The sequence below is a fragment of the Protopterus annectens genome, chromosome 6.part0 (assembly GCF_019279795.1).
Source record: "Protopterus annectens isolate FY-2018-M chromosome 6.part0, PAN1.0, whole genome shotgun sequence".
Classification (NCBI taxonomy): domain Eukaryota; kingdom Metazoa; phylum Chordata; order Ceratodontiformes; family Protopteridae; genus Protopterus; species Protopterus annectens.
Window position 1 is genome coordinate 928,502,959 of NC_056737.1, and position 24,285 is coordinate 928,527,243.

Consider the following 24,285-nt stretch of genomic DNA (forward strand, 5'->3'; position numbering starts at 1 on the left):
ATATGAAGCAAAAATGTTGACATTCTGCAAAGATCTGGACAGTTAAGGGGTATAAAAAGAATATGATTTTTGCAGAATGTCAACATTTTTGCTTCATATTTTTGGTCTGTTCCTCATAAAATCTGTCATTTTCTGGCAAATTACTGAGGACTGAAGTCACTAAATAATGACACGTACTTGAGTCCCATACTTTATATCTGTCAGAAAATGCAAACTAACATTAATTCTTTTATTCTAGCAACTTTCTAAGTTTTTAACAGCAATATTTAAAATATGTTGCTATTTTAGGGCCTTTGCTCCCATTATTTTAGGCTTCGTCCAGATTGTCTGCATTAAGAGGTTGAAAGGTAAGTTTCTTTTGTTAAATTTGGCCTTTGCATTGGTTCAGCGTTTGTATGTTTTTTTGATGGGTGCTTTTTTCCATACTTTATTTGCAATACCTTGATTTTGTCGTGCTAGTTGTCTTGCTGTTGTTAGTACTTGCGACTCTTCTGACAAGTGCTCTTTTGGTCCATGTACTTCTGTTTCCTTTTTGTATTCCTGTCTTGGTTGCTGAGTCTTAGTGTATGTTGCGTTATTTTTGTTCTTTTGTAGCTGTACAAAACACCTATTGTGGCCTGCAGTCTGTTGTATTTTACTCTAATAATGTTAGGTCTTTGTGATGAACAGAATTGCAAGATAATACCAAACATAAACAAATACATTTGCTTTTGATGTCTAGTAATTTTATTCATTATCTTTGGGAAACTCCATGCCTTCTTTCATAGTCTGCAGATGTGAAAAGATTTTCATACCATGTTTACCATTCTTGTGTGTGTGTGTGTGTGTGTGTGTGTGTGTGTGTGTAGTATATATATATATATATATATATATATATATATAGATATATATATGTACTTACATACTTATGGCTCTACTTCACTTGACCTAAAAGTCATTTGACTGACACCCATTTGACCGACACCCAATTGACCTAAATTTCATTTGACTGACAGCCCATTTCACTGACTTCCATTTCACAGATATTTAAGACATAGACTTGTTGTGGGTTTTCCTTCACCTGTGACTTGCTTGTGATAAAAAGAATTACTGTAACTTACAGTGCTGACTGTAAGAATTCTGATTGTTATGTAGGAAGTAGTGTTGTAGTGTTTCTAAATGTGGGTTTGTCTCTTTACATTTTTATGGGACTTATCTAAAGCAATTTGGCGAATGTTTTTGTGCCTTTCCAGCAGTAGTGGCAGCATGTAGAGTACTGTGAGGCAAATTAAAGGTATAAGCCCTTTTCCAAACTGTAGTGTGATCCTGGAGTTGTTGTTGTTGTGTCTGTGACTTGACACGCAATTGACCTAAATGTCATTTTACTGACAACTCATTTCACCGACTCCCATTTCACCGACAGCTTACAATGCTGAATTTCATCATACTAAATCTTAAACCATAGACAAGCACACTTAGAACACCAATATCTAACCTTTTCTAGAACTTAAAAAACTACTTACCCTCTTAACAGAAACGGGACAATGTACAACCAAACTAGATGGGGTGTACGCCCCTCACACCACCTGATGTGGGAAGCTTTGTGCCCCACACCCCACCTAATTATACATACTAACTCCAGGATCAGTTAGAGCGTCTTCTGTGTGGAGACATGTGTGAATGGGCGTACCTTCTTTGAAGGTTGTGTGTCAGGGCCGGCAACTCGGCACGTAAAAATCTACTGCCAATCATTAGCGGATCGGAGTTCCGCTGTGGCCACCCCTAACTGGGAAAAGCCGAAAGACACAACAACAACTAAATATATATATATATATATATATATATATATATATATATATCAATAACTTTTTAATGGATTCACCTTCATATAACAGTGAATAGACTACATTTGTGTGGGGGGCTATGCTCTCACACCCCCCATTCTGGGGGGCTGTGCTCCCCACACCCCAACTTAATTAATAGTCTCACTCCAGGGTCGCACTGCAATGGGCCAGGGGCTATATTCCATTTTTGACCAAATGTGATTCGACCAAATGAGCTTTCAGTGAAGTGTGCTGCCTGAAATCATTTTCGACCAAATGTGAGTCGACCAAATTAAGTAGACCCATATATATATATATATATATATATATATATATATATATATATATATAAATATATATATATATATATATATATATATATATATATATATATATATATATATATATATATATATCTACACTGCAGAAACATAAGTTTTCAGAAAGTTGGACATATGGTCTCTGAAAACTTGATCATCTGACATAAACCCATGTGTGTTTGTGTATGTGTGTGTGTGTATATCTATCTATATATCTATCTATCTATATATATATATATATATATATATATATATATATATATATATATATATATAGATCCCATTCATTTAGTCGAATTACATTTGGTCGAAAATGATTTCAGGCAGCACACTTCACTGAAAGCTCATTTCACTGAAAGCTCATTTGGTCGAATCACATTTGGTCATAAATGGAATATAGTCCCCGCCCCACTGCAGTGCGACCCTGGAGTGAGAATATTAATTATGGGTGTGTGTGTGCAAACAGTTTTTACTAAAAAAAAAAAAAATATATATATATATATATATATATATATATATATATATATATATATATATATCAATAACTTTTTAATGGATACCCCTTCATATAACAGTGAATAGACTACAATTATGTAATTATGTCAGGGGCTACACCCCCACACCTCCTCTTAATTAATATTAATTAATAAAGCTCAATGCCAAGAAATGTATAGTTATCCCCTTTGTGAAAAAACATGTAACTGTGAATTACCACATAGGTGACGGTACACTAAACATGAAAAGTGTGATAACAGACTTAGGGACACAGGTGGACAGTGGTCTCACCTTCAATAACCACATCGCCACAACAGTCAGGAAATCCTTCTATGTGACACACCTTATCACTAAGGGCTTTTCATCCAGAAAAAGGAGGTCATTGTCCCACTGTACTCATCCCTCATTAGACCCATTATAGAATACAACGCCCCATTTGGTATGTACCGCTCAAGACATCTGCAACAACTGGAAAGGCTGCAGAAATACCTCACTAAAAGAATCACAGGCCTAAAGCAGATGCCCTATGCTGACCACCTTAAAAAACTCCAGCTATACTCTGTCGCATATCGTCTACTCCGAGGAGATCTCTGCTTAACATACAAGGCCATGTCAAACCCAGAGCTGTTGGACATGCTACACTTAAAGAAATCCCAATCCCTCAGAGCCACATGCTCCAGGGATCTAAACCTTGTCATCACAACAAACAAAACATGCTGGAGGGATAGGTTCCTGACCCAGAGACTCCCCAGACTCTGGAATAGACTGGCCATACATGTCAAGCAGAGCACCTCTTTGGCCCTCTTCAAAAGGAACCTTGATGATTGGATGGGAGAAAGGAAATTCACCCCGGGGATCACGTTAGTCGCCCTGCTAGACAGGGGTCAAGGGAAGTAAATAGTGTGGGAAGAAATAGCCAGGGAATTGTTATGGCTAGGCTTGTATAGGCCCTAGGGTCGATAGCCTAGTACCAACCTATGAAATTATACAAGACTGTGACTGTTGCATTTCTAATGTGGTGTACTGGTGACTACAATCATGGAGGAATTATTACAAATAAATGTGGAATTACATGTAGGGACTGACCAAAAGTGGGAGTGACTAAAGCAACAGCTATATGCATTGGGCAAAATAGCTGCCAATCCCATGACTTTACCACCTTGGAGTCTTATTTAGTGCATTTGAATTCTGTGCTACCTTAGAGAACTGGATATAATCAAATTGGACAGCAATTCTGTCATCCCAGCTGGCATTAGTGTCACTGAAAATGTACACAGACATGAAAGGAGCTGATACCATGGACTACAATAAACTTAAGAAACAAAACAAAACAGCATGTTACAAAGACATGCATCTGGAGACTTTCTCCCTGGGCCTTCACTTAAAATTGGCTTTGTTCCAAGTTGGACTTTCCCATTAAAGAAATGTTAAATAAATAAATATCTAAATAAATAAATAATGAAGCAGCAATTAACTGCTCAGCACAACTAGTGCTTTCAAATAAAAATACAAATTAAAATAAAACTCTGAAAAATACATGGAGAGATCAGCCCAATTTTATGTTGGGTGCTTTAGTCTCAGTCACATTTAGTAAGGACTTTATCAGTAGATAAAAACATTTTACAACTAAACATTTTCATAATTATATGATCCATCATAGCCAATCATCTGAAAATGCATTTAAACTTAATTTTAAAAACAGTGTGTAGAAACATTATAAAAACCTTTAAAATATTGAACAAATATTTAATGTTAATATGTTCATTGAAGCTTGGAAATATATTACCCTGGGAATACAACTGCCGATAAACCACTCTCTGTTATAAATATGTTTTAGTCTCCACCTTTTACTCCCTTGCTGACTTTTTCAATGACATAGAAAATAAACTTTGGAAAATTGTTACAAATGAATCTATGTTTACAAAGGGCATTGTCTTCATTCTTTTGCCTAGCAGCATACTAATTCTAAGTTCCAATTCCCTAAAAGTCTTTTCTCTGTAAAATGTAGCACAAGGTGAATAGTTAGCTAAGTATATAACACCAATGGAATTGCAAATATAATGTCCCTTTGCAGCAACTGCCTATTGACAGTTTGCTATTTCAGTGTATGGAAAGCAGTCAGTGTAGTGAAATAAATTATAAGCCTCACATTTGAAAGTTAATTTTTGCTGATCAGATATACTACAAGAATCCCCATGTTCCCCAGGTGACTTTACAAAGTCATTCCTCCTCCTTCTTGTTCCTTACCACTTTAATTAAATCATCATTACCCACAAACACTTTCCAGTTAAATGTTATAATGCTGTTTATTTCATTAGAGTCAACAGAAAACAATTAATCTGTAAGCCTTAGTAGAATAATTGTTGCATTTATTTTTCCACTTTTTTCAACTTCATTTCCTTGCTAGATGAACCCAGAATTTTCTACCTAAAGTCATAAGTTCTGAAATTTGATGCACAAAGTTAGTGGAATAAGTAACCCCTTGCAAAAAACATTTTTGTCAACAGATTATTTTCTTTTTCAAGCACAAATTCATCAGAATTTAATTTATTTAACCTCACTAAGTGACCTTTTGCAACATTACATGTAATATACTGTACATAATATAATTAATATTGTAAGCCAGATCGTTATTTGTAAAAAAAAAATTCTGGATATATTTGAGCCATCATGTTCTCATCTGAACTTAGTATCTCAATAATTAATACGTTTAAAGGAAGTTGTTGTTGTGTCTTTCGACTTTTCCTGGTTAGGGTTCGCCACAGCGGAACTCCGGTCCGCTAATGATTGGCAGTAGATTTTTACATGCCGAGTTGCCAGCTCTGACTCACAACCTTCAACGAAGGTACACCCATTCACTCATGTCTCCACACAGAAGATGCTTTAGCTGAGAATCGAACAGGACAACATCTTACTGTGAGGTGACAACGCTACCGCAGCACCACCACCGCAGTAATACGTTGGAAGTATGGAATATAAATCTCAAAAAGGAAGTACTCTTCTTCATCAGACTTAGCTTTTCAAAATCACATTATTTACATTTAACTATAGAAAATAATTTATCAATAAAACTGAAAAAAATGTTTTACTCTTAAAATAATTGTAATGAGGCTAAAACTAAATTGGCACATAAAGGGGCCATAGTAACCCCCATTGCCACTCCCCGGCCTGATGGTAACCATACATCTCAACCTCTTAGTACAAGAAATCTGGACAAAGCCTAAAATAATGGTGGACAAAAGCCAAAAAAAATAGGAATAGGTTTTAAATATTGGTCTTATAAATTTAGAAGGTTGGTAGAATAACATGATTTGTGTTAGGATACATTTTTCTGAAGGATATTAAGTGTGAAACTCAAATTTGTCTCATTATTTAGTGACTTCAGTTTTTACTGATTTGTCAGAAAACCACAAATTTTATGAGGATCAGACCAAAAATATAAAGCAACAACCTGGACAATCTGTGAAAATCTGTATAGTTGAGAAGTATGATTTTTAACTCTGTTCTCCAAATACACACACATGCACATACAAAAAACCCTCAAAAACAAATCTAGAAAAGTTAATTTAACTCTTTTTTTCCACAGAAGGAACAAATGTAAGTTTCAATATTAATTTCATTTGGCATACATGTATACAAGAAGACCATCTCCACCATCTGAAAAATAGATCTTTTATCTATATTAATTTGGCTTTCTTTATTTTCTCTAAAAATGCCAGGATCTTTCATATAGGAGCCACTTTCCACAGGAAAAGGTTTTAACATATTGCTTACATATATACTTATTGGTTCCATTTTGGAATTATGTGCCACTATTATTGGTCTAACTAGTATCTGAAGCAAAGTTTTTGATATTTTTGAAATGTCAGAAAAGGAAACTTAGCCAGGATTTTTGGTTCTGCAGAATAGCCATGCAAAATGGGGTCAATGTAACCTGCAGTTATCTTTCCAAATAAAGCTAAATTATTCTTTTTGTACGAATTTAACTCACATCTTACAAAAACATAATACATAGTCAGATCAGCAAGCAATGCATTTATATTTTGTTCATAACATATCTGACTTATTATTACTAACCTGACACCTTTGCTGACTTCATAAAGCAAACTCCTTTTGACTACCCAACATGCTGGAGGGATATGTTCCTGACTCAGAGACTCCCCATACTAAATAATAGACCCATACATGTCAAGCAGAGCTTTTTTTTTTTCTTTGACCTTCTTTGGGATGATTGATGATGGGAGGGAGATAGGAAATCACTTTCATCATCCCAGTGCCCTGCTGCTCCAGGGGGGGGTCCATTGTGGGATTTGTGGGATGAAATATCAGGAAAGGGAATTGCTATAGCTATGGCTAGGCTATAGTAGGCAGTCAACCTATGAACCTCAATTCATGGAGTGCTCCCTTTCCAGAAAGATTATGATATCTTTGTTCAGGTTTTCTCCTAAAGATATTTTAAACTATTTATACACACATTTTCAAATACATATATGGCATTATTAACAGATAGATTAAAAGTAGATCTTCATCTGAATAATTGTGCAGACTCTACATCCAACATATGATTGTGCTGCATAATGCATATTGAATTTAAATTTATAGAAAAAGTTTAAGTTCCAAAGTTGTACTTAAAATCTGTTTAAAGTAACAAAAGAAAACCTTTTTATTAAAATTTCCATCTTTTTTTTAGAAAATGTAATCTCAGTGAAGCTTAAAATTTACAGGAACAAAAACTGCCAGTTAATATATCCATTTGCTGAAGCAGAAGACCTGAACAAAGTTATTATAATCTCTCTGTGATTATTAGAATTTTTAATGGTAGGCTGGATTAAAAGAGCTTTACGTAGTGAATGAGTATTGCAAGATGATCCCAAGAAATCTGATAAGGCAGTAACTGTTTAGAATGTGTATTAGTTTTAATTACTTAATGCTTAAAAAGAATTGTTTGCTTTTCATGCTAAAACTGTAGTAAGAAATGTACGTTCTTCTATGAAACAAAAAGCAGCAAATAATGGGCCAGATTCAATAAAGACTACACTAAGTATACACTGTTCTGAGTAAACAGACAACACAGACATAATGCATACCTTCTTCCTTCTAATTTTAGTTTTCCTATTGATATTCTTACAGCTTTAAATATTGATAGGGATTCATAAAGGTTACCAGAAAGTATAGAGTACATATACACTTAGTATAATCCTTCTGAGTGACTAGAAAGTGCAAAAAATGTGATACAAAATTTGCTGAATACATATCATATACACTTAGTGTAGGCCTTATTGAATCTGGCCCAATATCTTAAATTGGTACATTGTTAAATTCAGATACTTAACACTGATGGTTACCTGAATACTGAATTGCATGCAATAACTGAAGTTGTTCTAACATCTTGGATAACCAAGTCTGCCCTGTGCAAGGTATAACAGTTTGTTATAACCAAGCCAATAAAGTATACTGCATTTTTGAATGAAAGAAGGTTAAGCCTTGCTTGATTCTGTGAACATGATTTCCCTTGTGAAGAGCCCCTGTGTTAAAAAAATAAATTACTAGCAACCAGAATGTTTAGATCATATATATTCATGGTAACAGTGGAGAGTATTCCTTACATTTATAGAAATCCAAACACTTCTTGAGTAACTGTTGTATCTTATAGCTGTAACTCTTGATTTAATTCATGATGTAATGATATGAAAAACATTTCCTCATTTTAAAACATTTTGGAAAATGTGAGAGGAGGAAGAAATCATAAGAGTATAAGGCATATACACTTAATAAAAGCACAGGTAGAACACCAACCTAATGCACTAATTTGGTATAGGAATGGGGGAACTGGAAAGTTAAGTGACACTTCTCCTGAGATCCATAATGAAAATTAGGAGAAGGGAATTGATATAGAAGCTAAAATGGGGGTATAATTAACTGTAGTTATACAGCAAAAAGGATCCTGTCTGTTATCAAAAGCATGCCTTAATAGTAGAACAAGAGAAATCTAAAACTACAAGATATATCTGTATAGGAAAACTGAGGTTGAACTAATAGGAAGCTCTGAAGTAAAAAAAAAATCAGTAAAAGACAGATGTCAGAAACTGAGACCAACACAGGAAAAGAAAGGTCCTTGTGGGTGGCCCATGAAAACAAAGTGAGTATAGAGAGTGAGATATGGGGGAATTGAAAGTTCTGAGCCTACTTTCTAGTGTAAAGTCGATAGTGGAAATGAAGGTAGACTTTAAGCAGTAGGAACCAGAAAACCAAGAAAAATGTAAAACTGTCAAAGAAATTTTGTTGTGGCATATTAATTGCAGTTGGGAAGTAACATAAGGAATAAAAATAAAGTGAGAAGGTAATAACCACTTACAGTTATGTACTAGAAGGGCAACATAAAAGAAAAGAAAGACTGTAGTCAATTGTGTTGATAGCTGAGAAAGTAAATTAGAATGTGATGTTTTGGTTTACTTTGCAAAAATGATATAAAGGTACAATACCAGTGTTTTTAAAGGAAGAAGCTATGCCTTCCACCTTGAAGTAGATAACTGAAGAAAGAAACTGCAAGTTAGGGAACTTACAGAAAAGTCACACACTTTAAGCAGGATGAGGGACAGAGAGAGTAAGAATATATAACCAATGTTGTAGATGAGGACAGTGAGCAGGGTGTTCCCATTACTTAACACATTATTTTAAGTTAAAAAATTACCCCTTCTATGGAGTAAATAAAGAAAGAGATGAACCTGCCCAAAACTCATAGGGCACTAGTACTGAAGCTAGCCCTTAGTTACATCTTTGCAGGTCACCTCGGGATGGAGAAGACTAGAGTAAGAATATTGTTGAGTTTTACTGCTCATATATAGTAAAAGTAATATATTTCTATACTTCTTGCTCAGAATGCTACACATTTGTGCCCATCTTGGATGTAAAATTAAATTCTGCTCAAATATTTTAAGTTGTACTTATTGTGACTTGTGTGGTAATACTTTTTTGTACTTCTCTCTCTGCTATTTGTACATTTATCTGTTTGCATTTTTCGTTTATTCTGGGACTTTATTCTTATAGCTTTAGTTGTAGTTGTGTGAAGATTATGTATTACTGTAAGATTTTAGCATTGTTTATACATTATGCTGCACTTCTATTTCCATAAGTAGAATTACATGTAAAAGGCAACTTTGTTTTATATTTTGAACCCAGTCTGTAGCTTCTTTCACAGATGTGACAGGCCTGTGATCTGCTGCCAGATTTGAGCCTTATTTAGTTATTTATTACAGCATTGCTTGTAAATTTCTGCATGGTCTGATGCCTTAGTCTGTGATCGGTTTGCAGTAGTGGCAGTATTGTGAATTCTGCTCCAGTGTCTTTGCTTCAGTACATTTTTATAGCTGCATATACCTGCTTAAAGTTGTATTACAGTAATCTGGTGCCTTAATCTGTGGTGGGATTGTAGAAGTGGCAGTATTATGAATTCTGATCCTAGATTTGTTTTTCATTATTTTTATAGTTGTAGATACCTGCTTAACGTTGCTTTACAATGCCTTTCTGTTTGCCCTTGCTACTAGTTTCTCCCCATTCTTTGAGTCTTCCCCCCACTGAGGTATTAAGCTAAAAGTCTCTGAAATTCTAACTACAAGATTTGGGCTCCAGTACTGGCTTTAAATGATTGGCACCCTCTCTAGCAAGTCTGCTACATGCAGAGCTACATCCACCCAGGGTCTTTGTTCAAAACTCTGAGAGTTGTGAGATAAAAGCATTTCATTGAAAGGGAAGAAAAACAGCTTTTTATTTAAATTCTATTTACGTATTTTAAGTTGCACTTATAATAAATTGTGTGGTGATACCTTTTTGTACTTCTCTGATTTTTATCCATTTATTTGTTTGCATTTTTAGTTTTTTTCTGGGACTGTAGTCTTACAGTTTCATTTATAATTGCATGAAGATTTTGTATTACTGCAAGATTTTAGCATTACGGTAAACTGTCAGCTAACCGGCACCTGTGGGGATTGGTAGATGCTGGATATGTATAGTTTTGGGTTGCTTGAGAGTTAGTATTAAATGGGGATCCCATGGTGTTCACAAAATGCATGCAAACACAAATCCAGATATTCTAGCAATTTTTTTAATTTATAAGAGAAATATTTAAATTTGCCCCTATTTTTGGACCTTTGTCCCATATTATTTTGGGTTTTGTCCAGAATTCTTGTGCTAAGAAGTTGAGAGTAATGTGCGAGCAGGGTTGCCAGATGTCCCTATTTGAGCATGACTGTCCTGAGATCAGCAGCCCAATCCCTAGTCCTGCACTGCCTCTTAAAATCCCAGTGAAACAGCAGGTTGTTCCACATTGAACTGAAGAGGCTCTGCTTTGTGATTTTTGAATGGCTCTTATACCAGCATACAAGCCAATCAAAAATTGCAAAGCGGAGCCACTTTTGCTAAAAGTGAAACAGCAGGCTGAAAGACAGCAGGAAAGACCTTTTTTTCTTGGTCTTCACTTACAGTCCCTACTTTTCCATTCAGAAATCTGGCAACCATGTGCGTGAGGGAATTCAGAAATCATATCTGCGATGAGACAGGATTTTGCCAGTTGCTTGAGTTCCGGTGTACAGAGAGCCTGCTGTCCTTATACATTGCATTGCAGTCTATTTCCACAAGTAGAATTACATATAAAAAGTAGTTTGTTTTTTGTATTTTGAACCCAGTCTGTACAATCTTGTTCTCTAACAGCTGTGGCAGGGCTGTAATCTGCTGTTGGATTTGAACCTCATTTAGTGACTTATTACAGTGTTACTGGTAAATATCTGCATGGTCTGGTGCCTTAATCTGTGGTAGGTTTGCAGAAGTGGCAATACTGTTAATTTTGTTCTAGGGTTTGTGCTTCAGTACTTTTTATAGCTGTGAATACCTGCTTAAATTTGTATTCCAGCAATCTGTTGCCTTAATCTGTGATGGTATTCCAGTAGTGGCAGTTTTGTGAATTCTGTTCTAGGATTTATGCTTCACTTCTTTTTATAGCTTCATGTACCTGCTTAAAGTTGCATTGCAGTGCCTTTCCATTCACCTTGATACTGTTTTACCCCTGTTCTTTCAGTTTGTCCAAATGTTTCAGAAATTCTAACCACAGGATTTGAGCTCCAGTTTGAATTTTTTCCCCACCCCGTCAGCCTTTACTTGTTGTTGTTTTAAAAGACTCCGTCTCTGGTTTCTGCCTCTTATGGTAATCTGACTTCCAAAGTCTCTCCCTCCACTCTTTCATTGCTATTGCCTGTCATGTAACCTATTTAAGTACTTTCTCATCCATTGTTTTCCATGCTTAATCCATATAATATAATTCCATTTAATATAATACTAAGTGCCCACCTAGCAAACCAGTATTGCACTTGAGTAAACCTCCCTGATTACAAACTGTCTCCTTCTCATTTTTCAAGAGCTCCCATCTGCTTAGCACTCTAGCCATACTGAGAGGGTCTTGAGTTAACCATGCTCCATCCTTGGCAGATAAGAGATTTATTTTATTGTTTTGTACTTTAGTTGACTTTTTAGAGTGCTACAGCTTTATTTTTTGATTTTGCCTTAAATCTTTATAAAGGTCCATAATACTTGAAATTGCCTTGTCAAAGTAGTTGTAGCATTACACTCACATGCAATCTTTATTGATGTTATCACATCAAGAGTTTAGCAGTGCCCTGTATAGACACAACCACAAAGAAAATACATTTTATCTATAAAACTTACCTTAGAACTGAATCCTGTAACTTAGTGTGGCTAAAACAAAGCCATTGTGTGGAGCCAAACTTAAAGCATCTAGTCTGAACATTAAACAACACTACTGTCAAATCTTAGCACAATCTAACATAGTGCAGAGCCAGAGCCACCCAAGGAGGCCTGTGTATAACCCAGTCCACAACCTACAGTATCCCATCCAAATACAGGTTAGGACAACTTGGATATGCAATTTTCTAATGTCTCTGTAGCCAGCTTGGTAGATATGGGCATTTTGAGACAATGTAGCAATTGGCTTATGTTCACAGACAACCATTTAATCCTTAAAAAAAAAAAAAAACACAGTATGTGAGAGATGCACATACACCGTGCCACTGGAGGCAAAAATCTCACATAGAAACAAGGTTGTCAAAAACACACACACTACATTCACTGCACATAGTGTCCACCACATACACATAGATCAACCTATGCTGAGGCACTAAAAAGCAATCTTCCCAAACCTCAAAGACCTCTGAAACACTCAGCAAAACAACACCAAACATACTCCTACACCCAGTGGAGTCCCAAGAGCAAAGCCCATATGGCAAGTCAGCACATTACCAAGACTCTTGTCATAGGGGACGTTATTGCATGACATATAGATTCCGCAGTCACCAAACTGTACAAGGATAAGATAATTGTTAGTTGCTTACCTGCAGCCAGGATCCACTACGTTATGCATGCACTTAAGTCACTACACCATAGGTACCAGTATGACACTACGTTATGCATGCACTTAAGTCACTACACCATAGGTACCAGTATGATTCTGTCATTGTCTGTGTGGGAGTTAATGAATTGAAATATACTGCCCTGAATTGTATGAAGAGATGCATTGTTGATTTGTCTGAATATATGTCTCAGCAAAGTGTGTGCCTTGCATTGAACAACATTCTGTCTTCACCAAGGATGATGTCACAGTATGAGCAAAACATGATTGACTTCAATAATTGGCTTATTTTCTCATGTCATTCCAGAGGGATTCAGTATTTGTCAGCATGGGAGGATATGGTTAACAGACCACATTGCTTTGCAATAGAAGCATGCACCTGTCTTACCTAGGCTTCTGAATATTTGCTACAACTTTATCCACCCCCTTATTGTCTGTTTTAGGCAATGCCAAATTGGCAAAACTACTAACATATGGTTTAAATCTGCAGAGAGTACTCCGCCAGTGCAAGATTTCAGTGACTTCCACACATTTAGACCATTAGCTGCACAGACAGGGACAAAAGGTGGAAGAGTCTCAATCAATATTAGCAACAAGTATAACTCTATGTTGGTTAAACAGGATGATGCCCTGGAATTTATCCCTGTGCAGATCACCATAGACAAAGCCCCATACCATATCCTACCAAGCTATAGATCACCTTCTTTGTCCCTAAAATCCCATAGCTCTTACCTAGACTTATTGGAGGCACACACCATTAAACCAAATACCCTATTCATGGGAGAGTTTAACTATCCCTCTGTACACTGGTAAATATACACTTCCTCATACTTACAGACACAGAGATTCCAGGACTTTATTAATGCAAAGCTCCTTGACCAGATCATGTGCACACCCACTAGAGGTTCAAACATACTGGACTTAGTACTTTCCAATATGGGAGATCACTGCACTCCACTACTAGTGTCATGTCCTTACTGGTGAGGTCAAACCACAAAACTGTCTCCTTCAAAATAAAAATCAACTTGGTAACCCCAGCAAGCCCTATAACAGTTAAAAACTATTGCAAAACAAACTACACCCTATTAAGTGATAGTTTATCGAAATGCAGTACTCCTCTCAATGCTGCGTTCGCAACAACCTATGTGGAATTGATCACAGGGACTCTGTACAACTATGTAAATGTATGTATAGAGGCTGATTTACCTACATTTGAACTAAGTCCAAAACAAACTCTAAAAACAAATCACACTGGTGGAATCCTAACCTTAATACAGTATATAACAAAAGGAAAAAGTCATGGCTGAAATCAGGAAGAGCAACTCCCATAATGAAAGGAGTTCTATAATTAAACTAAACAGGAAAGTAAGTGGACTAATTAAATCAAACAAGACCAATTATGAGGTCAAGATATCCTCACAGGCTAAAGACAAGCACAGAGCCTTCTACAACTATGTCTGAAACCTCAAAGGCAGCATATATTAGTATGCTTACTGGATGTCAGTGGTGACCAGAGCACTGAGCAGTGTGACAAAGTGAATTTGCTGGCTGACACATTCAGCTCAAACTTCAACCCCAACTCCCCCTGCCTCCATCCATGAAATTCCTGCTAGCATACCCCCCCCAACCTTTAACAGGGAACGGGTCCTGGCAGCACTGGCTAAAGCTAAAAACACAGCCTCAGCTGGCCCAGAAAATATCCTGAGATATGTCCTAACTAACTGGCAACATGATCATTTCAGGACAACCTAAGTCACTTTTCAACTGTAGCCTCAAAACAGGCGTTGTACCATAAGAATGGAAGACTGCAACTGTTATCCCACTTCACAAGGGTGGACCATCAATCGACCTCAGAAACTACAGATGTACAATATGCTCAAGGTAAAATGGTTAGACTATGTTGTGTTAGATGAGAATACTCACAGACTATTATGCATATTTTTTAATTTTTATTTGCATTTATTGAATGAGTAATAATAAACTAGAATGGAGCCATCATTTCAACACTGGAGATTGATGGGGTTCTAAAGTGTTTATGGGCAGGTGGTGTGAGTAGACTAACATGTCATTAATATTTAGAAATAAGTTAATTTAGCAGGAGGTAGAGGAGAAGGACTACTGCATCAGTTGAGAGGGTGGTATGGTTAGTTACTTAACAATCAGTTTAAGTGCAGCCCTGTGTAAAGGTCGTTTGCTGCACCTGTAGCCCTTGTTAGTGTGAGAAACGGCTAGGAACTAGGGAGGGAACAGCATGACTGGGGTGACCATATGCAGAGGTACTGAATTCCAATGAACTCTTCTCTCAGGGATAAAAATCTTCCAAATGTAATGAACAGTTTCTTTTATTATGATGCCCAGACATAAAAACTGCGAACACGAGACAAACAGGTTAGTGAGTCAAGCTTTCACCGTATTCTGTGACGGGCTTTATCAAGATGAACCACAAGCAGAAGCTCTGTCCTAAAACAAAATGCGGTTGCAGTTTTTCTACGGTAAAGTAAAAACTTGTACATACGTTAGAAAATTACAGGATAAAACCAGAACAATTTGTTATAGTATTCCTGATTACTAAACTTTAAAAAGCTCCTAATGTTACAAAGGGCCTATGAAGAGTAGTAGAAACGATGTTACACATTTGTGATGCATGTAAATATTGCATAATGAATGCATAAATAAAAATGTTAATATAAAGTGCCGTAGTGAATAAAAAATAAATAAGTAAGAGATTATAAGGTATATTGTGTACTAGTATATAATAATGCATTATAATATTTACATCATTGAATAGACAGCCATTCAAATATATCTAAACAAAGGGGGTAAATTAACTTCCTACCAATGAAAAACAATGTCAAAGTTTCAGTGTTGCTCTAAAACCTGATCATGAACATAACATTTAAATCCAATAAGATGTTGCAACAGTATAGAACAATATTAAAAACTAATCATAATTCATATTAATCCTGCAAATAGACAAGTAGCTAAAATTAAAACAACATAAAAAAACTAATATAGTGTTCATGTCAAATACAACAATTGATAATTACAACTTTTGCCCTTCTTCAGGAGGCTGGTAATGCTAATGGCTTCTAAAAACGGAGGTTTTTGATTTTTTTGTAGTCTATGCAATTTCATCCTTTTTAAAATTTATCGGTCTCCCAGTCCCCCCCTCTAGGGTTTAGCAGAACTTGTTAATTGACCAAAAATGAAATTCTAAAAATTTTAATGTTATTTTGGGGTTAAATGATGCGCTTCTCTTCTTTTCTTTCTCTCTGTAGGTAAATGTGTTCGTCTTATCTTTGCATAGCGTTCTCTCCTTTTCATAGCGTCTTCTCGACAATTGACAAACTCCTAAATCTAAATAGATAATAAACCTGAGCCACAATATACAAATTGGAATAAAATAAATTAAATTTTCTAGACTTAAATTAAAAAAAAATTTATAATGACGTGTATGGACATCACATACAACAATTACATTTGTGGGTACTGTTATACCACTTTTGTTCCAATTGTTCAAAGGTGGTGGTGTTTTTTCTTGGTTTTTTTTTTTTTTAAGTGTCTCTCAAACACAAAGTTTTTGCAGGTCTTTCTACCTTGTTTCTTTTTTGTGTTTCATTTGTTAGTTTATTTTGTTTCTTCATTTATTGTTTATTTTATTTTATATTATGTTGAAATTGCTGTAAGAATCATTATTGATGACAAAATCAGATAACAGATCCAGATTTGTAACTGATTTGTATTCAGTAACTCAGCAATGCCCAGATAAGTCAAGGACTATATAAGTCATATATTCTTTGAAGCCTTCTGAAGCCCTTTTTTCCTTCTTTAATGATTTATCATTTCCTCTCTGAAAATAATTTTGGTCTTTTAAGTGTTGAGTCAACAAACTTACCCAAAAGGGTTCTGTGATGCCCCTGCACAGCGACCAATGGTCTAAACTTTAATGGCTGTAACCTTTGGACCTTGGGAATTCCAAAAATAATTAATGTAAGGGTTTATTTACTTACTAGAAACTAATAGAGTTTTTCATTATTGTGAATTGTTTCTTCGTATTCATTCCTGTACATTAAACCACTCCACCCCCCTTGGTTTCATTACACATCGTATCACTCATATCATCTGCGTTGTTTCCCCACGCTTGGTGGTTCTGGAAACTGTGCTGTTCTTGCCTGCGTTGGGGAAAAAGAAAAAACCTGTGTCTTACGTTCTGATTCTGGAAGATCACATTCCCATTGTTGTTTACTATTATTTTTTACTAGACCATTTTTGTTTGTATAACTTGGGGCTGTATGCCTCTTGTAGTCAGGATGGTAAGCCCTTTCTCTGAACATTTGCTGATGCTCCGACACACCGGGAGGGGCTTGTGGTTCGTAGTAGACCTAGACAGGCTGGTAACGGAAGGTCTCTGCTGCATCGCTTAAAAAATAAGTGGTGTCCCTGGAAAAGTCGAAGCTTCAGTGCCTTCTACCATTATACAAAACACACAACACAAAAAAAAAAACAAACTAAGTCCCAAAAAAAAAATAGAAAAAGAATTTGAATTAGGTACTCTTCTCCAATCTGCGATGCCAGACATCACGAAAACAACCGCGAACAGACAAACAGGAGTTTAAATCCAAATAGAAAAACAGTGTGAGTCAGCGCCACCCGCATCAGACGGCGGCTTTTCATTTATTTTTTATCACTACTCTGACTTTTTATATTAATTTTTATTTTATGCATTCATTATGCAATATGTATCATATCACGAAGCACATAACACATCAAGAAGGCATTTGCCTTAACATAACATTAAGTTAAAGTTAGTAATCAGGAATTTTATTGGTTTGTTTTTTCTTGACCTTGTATGCTTCTGTTTGTATGAGTTTTTCTTATTCTTTCATTTTGTCAGTAATATACTTTCATTAATGTCAGTGTCATTTCCATAACTATATTGCACACAATATTTAATTTAATGAACCTAGTAATGTTGTACCCATTTTGCAATATTTCCACATTTTGATAAAACATAGAGTTGATGATAATAGCTCAGAGTAGATCCACACATCAATACGATACACCTCCATTTGGGGCAGTTATGATTTCACCCATTATACAAAAGCAGCATAACAATGACTGCATGTTTTGGGGTTCCCTGTGCCAGCTAGTCAGAAAAGTAGTCTGATGGCCTTTGGCCAGTAAGCTGCTGGCTGCATTGAAACTGGTAACATGTTGTTAAGGTTATTACTCAGTTAAGCTTTGGAAAACCATTATAGATTTTCAGATTGTTATAAGCCTGAGATTCTACTTGCACTTCCTTTTTTAGGAGCGATGGGAATTTACTTTGTTTAAACCTATGCTGATGTTTTCAGTAGTGCCTATATAACTGAAACACTGCTGGTTCTCCTACCTCTTCAAGGCAGGAAACAGAAGCTGAGTCATGGGTGATATAAATAGAGCATTCAAAATGCAGATTTTAAAACAGCTTTTTGCCTCCATGTAAAAGTAATCATAATTAGTAATATCAGCAATATCTCAACTACAAGAAGGAGGTAGGAGAGAGTGAAGTACAGTTTTGTGGATCAGTTGGCTAGTTACCCAATTGAAATATCTTTGATACCTTGAGGCAGTTACTGATACCTGTGGATGACAGATGAGAATTTGTGGGCCCTGGCTGCATCCTTGTGCTGTCATTCCTGTGTGAGGAAGTTTGACTTTACTAGTCACTTAGGCAAAATTTACAGTTTGTGCAGATTGGAGGAAGAAAGAACATTAATTTTGATAGTCTTGTGCCTTCAAATCGGCAAATTATAAACTTGAAATGGCAAATTTGATTGTTTCATACTTAACATACAAATCCCTTATAAAATCCCATTGTTAAGTATGGGGTGTCTATTCGGCAAATATCCTGAAGAATGAATTGTGTATCCTGTCCTCAGTGTACATTATAAAATCTAGTTTGTTTTCACAAGGCACTATTCTAAGAACCTCATTGCAGAATAAATAACATAAATATTGTATATGATTAGCCTTGTTATTTTAGTTAAGGTAAGCTAAACAGGCAGCTGTTAATTCAAGTCATAAAAATGTACTGATATCAAGAAAAAAGTTCATAGTGATAATGCTGCAAATGTCATAAATGTCACAGTGCACAAATTTAACTTTCGGGAGAACCCCCTCTCCCTTACCCTGCCTTCAGGGCAGTAGATCAAGCAGGAGAAACAGAGAGAGAGAGAAGGGGATGCCATTTTTTTTATAATTCAGTTCAAGTTGGATTCATAAAAGGCTGTCATCTTTATGGTGAACCTGCTCAGTTCCTCTCATTAATGAGAAGACGTGTTTTTCTTTTTCCATGCAGAGGAAGACAGTGTATTTGATGAATCTGATATACACGACACCCCGACAGGTGCCTGCAACAAGGAGTCCCAAACCTTCTTTGCAAGACTGAAAAGAATAGGTGGCAGCAAGTCTGTCAAATATCAACCAGTCGAGATGAATGCCCAGAGAAGTATAAACCTTTTTCTAATCCTGTTTTTTGTTTTTGTTTTTCTTTTCCATGGGTAGTTAATCACAATACTTGATTTGCAATGTATTTTTTACCTATTCCATTACCTAAATGGACTGGAGCATTTCAAGGTTAGATGACTTGCCTAGTGTCACACAATTTATTTTATACCGTGACTAGTGTTCTGCTTACTAGGGAACACAATTATGCCATCAACAGTTGTTGGAGTTCATATGTGAGAAACCACCTTTTCTACTAGAATAGACATACAGTACTCCTGGGGACTTGGGGTATAACTTTAAATTTAACAAGTCCTTTAGTAAGTTGTCTAATAATGCAAGTTAATAGAGCAGCTATTGGAAAACGTACAATAGCTCATGGACCAACTAACATGTTACAGATGACACTTGTTCTTGCAAAATGGTTTACCTGTATTTGTCAGAAAGTTATAATTTTCCTTCAGACCTTAAGTTACAAAAGTAAAATGTAATCTTTTGCATTAACAACCATACAGATAAATATTTTTTAAATGTGGCCAGATATGGTATTGCAAATGTGCCAGAGGTGTTAGTAGGACAACAAAAGCAAATAAAAGTACAGTTAGTAAAGAAAAGATCCATCACTCATTTTAATTTTTGCCCCACTGCATGCCAAATGTCAAGTCTCCATCTTGGGGTTTTCAAGAGGGACATTCATTCATGCAGTCATAAGGTTGCTTTGTGCTATTTCTGTCACCCTGGCAATGAGAGCTGTTTTTAATTTGTACTTATTACCTAGTCCCTAACTGGTTGGTGATGTTACTGCAATCATCACCTTTGATGTAGAATGTTTCCCATTAATATGTTAATATAAACAATTAATTTCTGGGAAATAGGTTAGTAATGGTACAAGAAGGAAATGTAGGAAAGATAATGTCATTGGACAATATGTATTAAAATTCCTCCAAAATGTCAGAAATAGAGGAGTAAATATGCTGATTGTGATAAACATAGAAAATAAGGAATAAATTAGTTCAGGCATAAAAAGTATATGCAGATTTGTTGTGGGATTACCAAAGACTTTCTAATGGTTATGAAAGAGTTTTGCGCACATTAAAGTGGACAATTTTGGTACATGGCAGCTGGACCATCAGGTGCTGCTCTGTGCCTTTTCTTATTCACTGAACTCTATACCCAGTCTGACTTATCCATCTTGGAGACTTGTCAGCCTTATGAGATTAATTCATTTTCTTAACAAGACTGTAGAAAGTAAAGAGGTGATCAGAGCATTCTGTTTCCGCATTACCCACGCTGCACCAGTGCTTACCTTACCAGGCCCCAGACATGTTGGGCTAATTTCACAAGGTGGAAATGCAATAAAGCCATGAGGGTGACCTGTTTACAATTCAGCAGCCACCTCTTTTTGCAAGGGGTGGTCTGGTTTTGGAAGGTTGTGTCTGTATGATGAATTTTGAGTACTTTGAATGTTTATTTTGTCAAAGCGAGATAGTGCTGTATGCAGTAATCACTACCTGGCTTGTAACTAGGTTTACCCCCAGTGCAGTTCCACACCATCACTCTCTTAACAGAAATGAACAATTATTGCCTCATCACTCCTGTTTCCCCCTCCATTACTGGCTCCTCCAGTGTTCTCACCCCTATAATTTCTCTAAATACCTACAGTGTGACTGGATTACTGGTGTTTTTATTCATGGGTTGGAGCAATAGGAGGAATTTCCCATCTTCCTAGTTACATCTGTAAGACTGTGCTGTGTTGTCCTGCATACAGTGGTACTGAGTATCACAACATATCTGCCAGTGATGATGGTAAACTTGCTTCCATGTATGATACTGGTAGATATGCTTCCATATTTGATGGTGGCAAACATTGATGCTGGTGGATATGCTTTCATATTTGATGGTGGCAAACACTGCTGTATCTGAGGGAGATGGTCACTCAGGCTTAAGCAGATGGCAGGTCTTAGCTTTGGTCAGGTATCTTCAGAACCATGTTGTCCTGGACTTCATTCTTCTCCTACCCTCCTCCTTGACCAAGAAATCAAGTGATGATCATTTTGCCCTGCTCATCTCTGATGTGTGCTAGGGAGAGCATGCTTAATAACCAGACTCAGATTTTCTATGCTGCAGTAAGGGCTGCATCTTTCAAAATCATGAAGCTGGTGAAGGTGTGCAAGTTATAATAATGCCTTAACAGTAGCTGCTTACAAGATACAACTTCTTTCAACATCTGGCACTTAAGCATCCAGCACAGGGACTGGGTATATTGTTCATCAATGCCACTGTACAGTCCTAAACCTATATATGCAAAGTAGAAATTAATAATACATGTTGACTACATCTTAATGATCATTTGACACCTCCCACCCAATCATTTCATTTATTATAAACTAAAAAACTTTCTGATAGCTTAATAGTTTTCTATATACCTATGTAAACATGTTGGATGAGAGGATGAATGACCATGTGCACAGTCCTTTACCAGATGCTTGATGACATGAATGAGTATGTGTACATTCCTGTTCTTAGCTGGTGGATGACAGGCTGAATGACTATCACCACAGTCCTGTATCCAGCTGCTGGATGATAGGGTGAATGCCCACATTCATGGTGCTGTGCCAAGCTGCTGACTGACACATTAGGTGAAGCCATACACAGTCTTGTATTCAGTTGCTGGCAGAAGGAATTAACATGTGCCCAGTTAGGTGTCCAGCTGTTTACAGGATGGATGAGTATTTGCACAACCTGTGCTCAGCTGCTGACAGAATGAACAAGCTTGTGCATGATCATGTGTTGAGCTGCAAATGGACAGGATGAATGAGCATGTAAAACTTGTGTGCTCAGCTGCTGACAGGATGAATGAGCATGTGCACAATCCTGTGCTCAGCTGTTGACAGCATGAATGAGCATGTGCAGTGTCCTGTGCTCAGCTGCTGAGAGACAGCATGAATGAGCATGTGCAGTGTCCTGTGCTCAGCTACTGAGAGACAGCACGGATGAGTGTGTGAATAGTTCTGTACTGAGCAGCTGACAAACAGGATCTCATGCTGATTGACAGGATGGATGAGCATATGTGCAATGCTTGTGCTCAGTTGCTGACTGAGGAGCTACATTAACATATCCATACTTCTGTTGTTATGGTGCTTTAGTCTAGCCATTAGTGGCTTTCCATGGTGAGGTGAGAAAAACTGTGATACTCATCAGTGTTTTGTATGAAATGGGGTTATGCTGGCAGTGGTTCTTTTGAGAATAAGACAGGGGGATACTCAATTGATAAGTTTTAAATATGATATTATTTTTAATGATTTGGAATGCACAAGGACAGTAGGCGATCTGGAATAATTTAATAGATCTGAAAGAGTGATTAACTTGAGTGGGAATGCTGTGGTAAGCAAGCAGACAAAGCACCTGCAGCCCACATTGGCTGCAGCTGTAGACACTTGCTCAACAAAAAAGCCAAAGCCAAAATTCAGTTTCTCACTGAAGTCGAAAACATCTGTCGACTGGCTCCCATATGAACTTAAATAACAACAACAGAAAAAAACTTGCTACACATGAATGTACTAAACATTATCTTTCATTTTTTTTATCTATCATTGTTCTTCACATTTCCCAGTTAGATGTAATACAAAACATCACAGCATTAGTCAGGTCCTCCTCCTCAGTGCAAGGGTATTAGGGGGTATGATTATCAGGTGATGACGTTGCAGGAATACAGTACTGGCATTAGAAATGCTGATACTCGTTTAAGTGCTAAAGTGAAGCATATTATTTTGGAAGGGGAGAGTTTTCTCATGTTTGTTTGCTTTCCTTTAATTGGGGAGAAGACCAGATCTTTTCAGCTTCAGCAAGAAACCCATTTTTGGTTTTCTTACAGAATGAATATCTATAGCTGTGGCTGATGTGGGTTGATGTCATTTTGTCTGCGGCATTGTGGTGTTTGTTTGAATGCCACTAATTACCAACAGGCAGATTTATTTTAAATGAAATACCTTCTGAATGATCATATGAGGGAGCAATTTTTTGGTAACCGGTAAAAAGTTCATACTGACACTTTTTTTGTTTAAGTCACAGAGGCAGATGATTAACAACACCAACGACCATTTAATTTATTGACATAAATATGATTATAGGACACTTCAACAAAGTGTAAAATCAACAGCATGTAAGCTGAACACAAGTAGAAAACTCACAAACACTTTTTGTATAGGGCAAGCAGCCCCCTGCATGCTTCACTCCCCAAAAACGATATACAAATAAATATATATATATATATATATATATATATATATATATATATGTGTGTGTGTGTGTGTGTGTGTGTGTGTGTGTGTGTGTGTGTGTGTGTGTGTGTGTATATATATATATATATATATATATGTATATATATATATATATATATATATATATATATATATGTATATATATATATATATATATATATATATATATGGTTCACTATCATTTTGTCGATCACAATTCGTGCGATTGACAAAATGTCCAATCTGGCTGTCACTGACTCATTAACTCGAAAAAGAAAATGTCGGAACTGACAACAGCGAATGCAATACAGCATTTGCTGTTGTCAGTTCTGACATTTCAGTGCAGCTCGCACTATAGTGGGGATCGAGAAATGTACCCTTTCCCTCACTATAGTGCAATCCTGGAGTTAGTATATTTAAGTAGCAGGGGGGTGTGGGGGGAGCAGCCACCCACATGGGGGGTGCAGGGGGGCTTGCCCCCCTGCAAACATGTTATTTACTGTGTAATG

The 24,285-nt window shown here is 36.5% G+C and overlaps 1 protein-coding gene across 1 annotated transcript in view; it reads left to right on the forward strand.

Moving 5' to 3' along the window:
- Positions 1-24,285, forward strand: part of UNC79 (unc-79 homolog, NALCN channel complex subunit) — a 1,772,232-nt gene that overhangs the window by 878,594 nt on the left and 869,353 nt on the right. Inside the window, exon 30 of the mRNA XM_044074575.1 lies at positions 19,372-19,521. Within this exon, the coding sequence (XP_043930510.1) occupies positions 19,372-19,521 (150 nt within the window). The remainder of the gene's footprint in view (positions 1-19,371; positions 19,522-24,285) is intronic.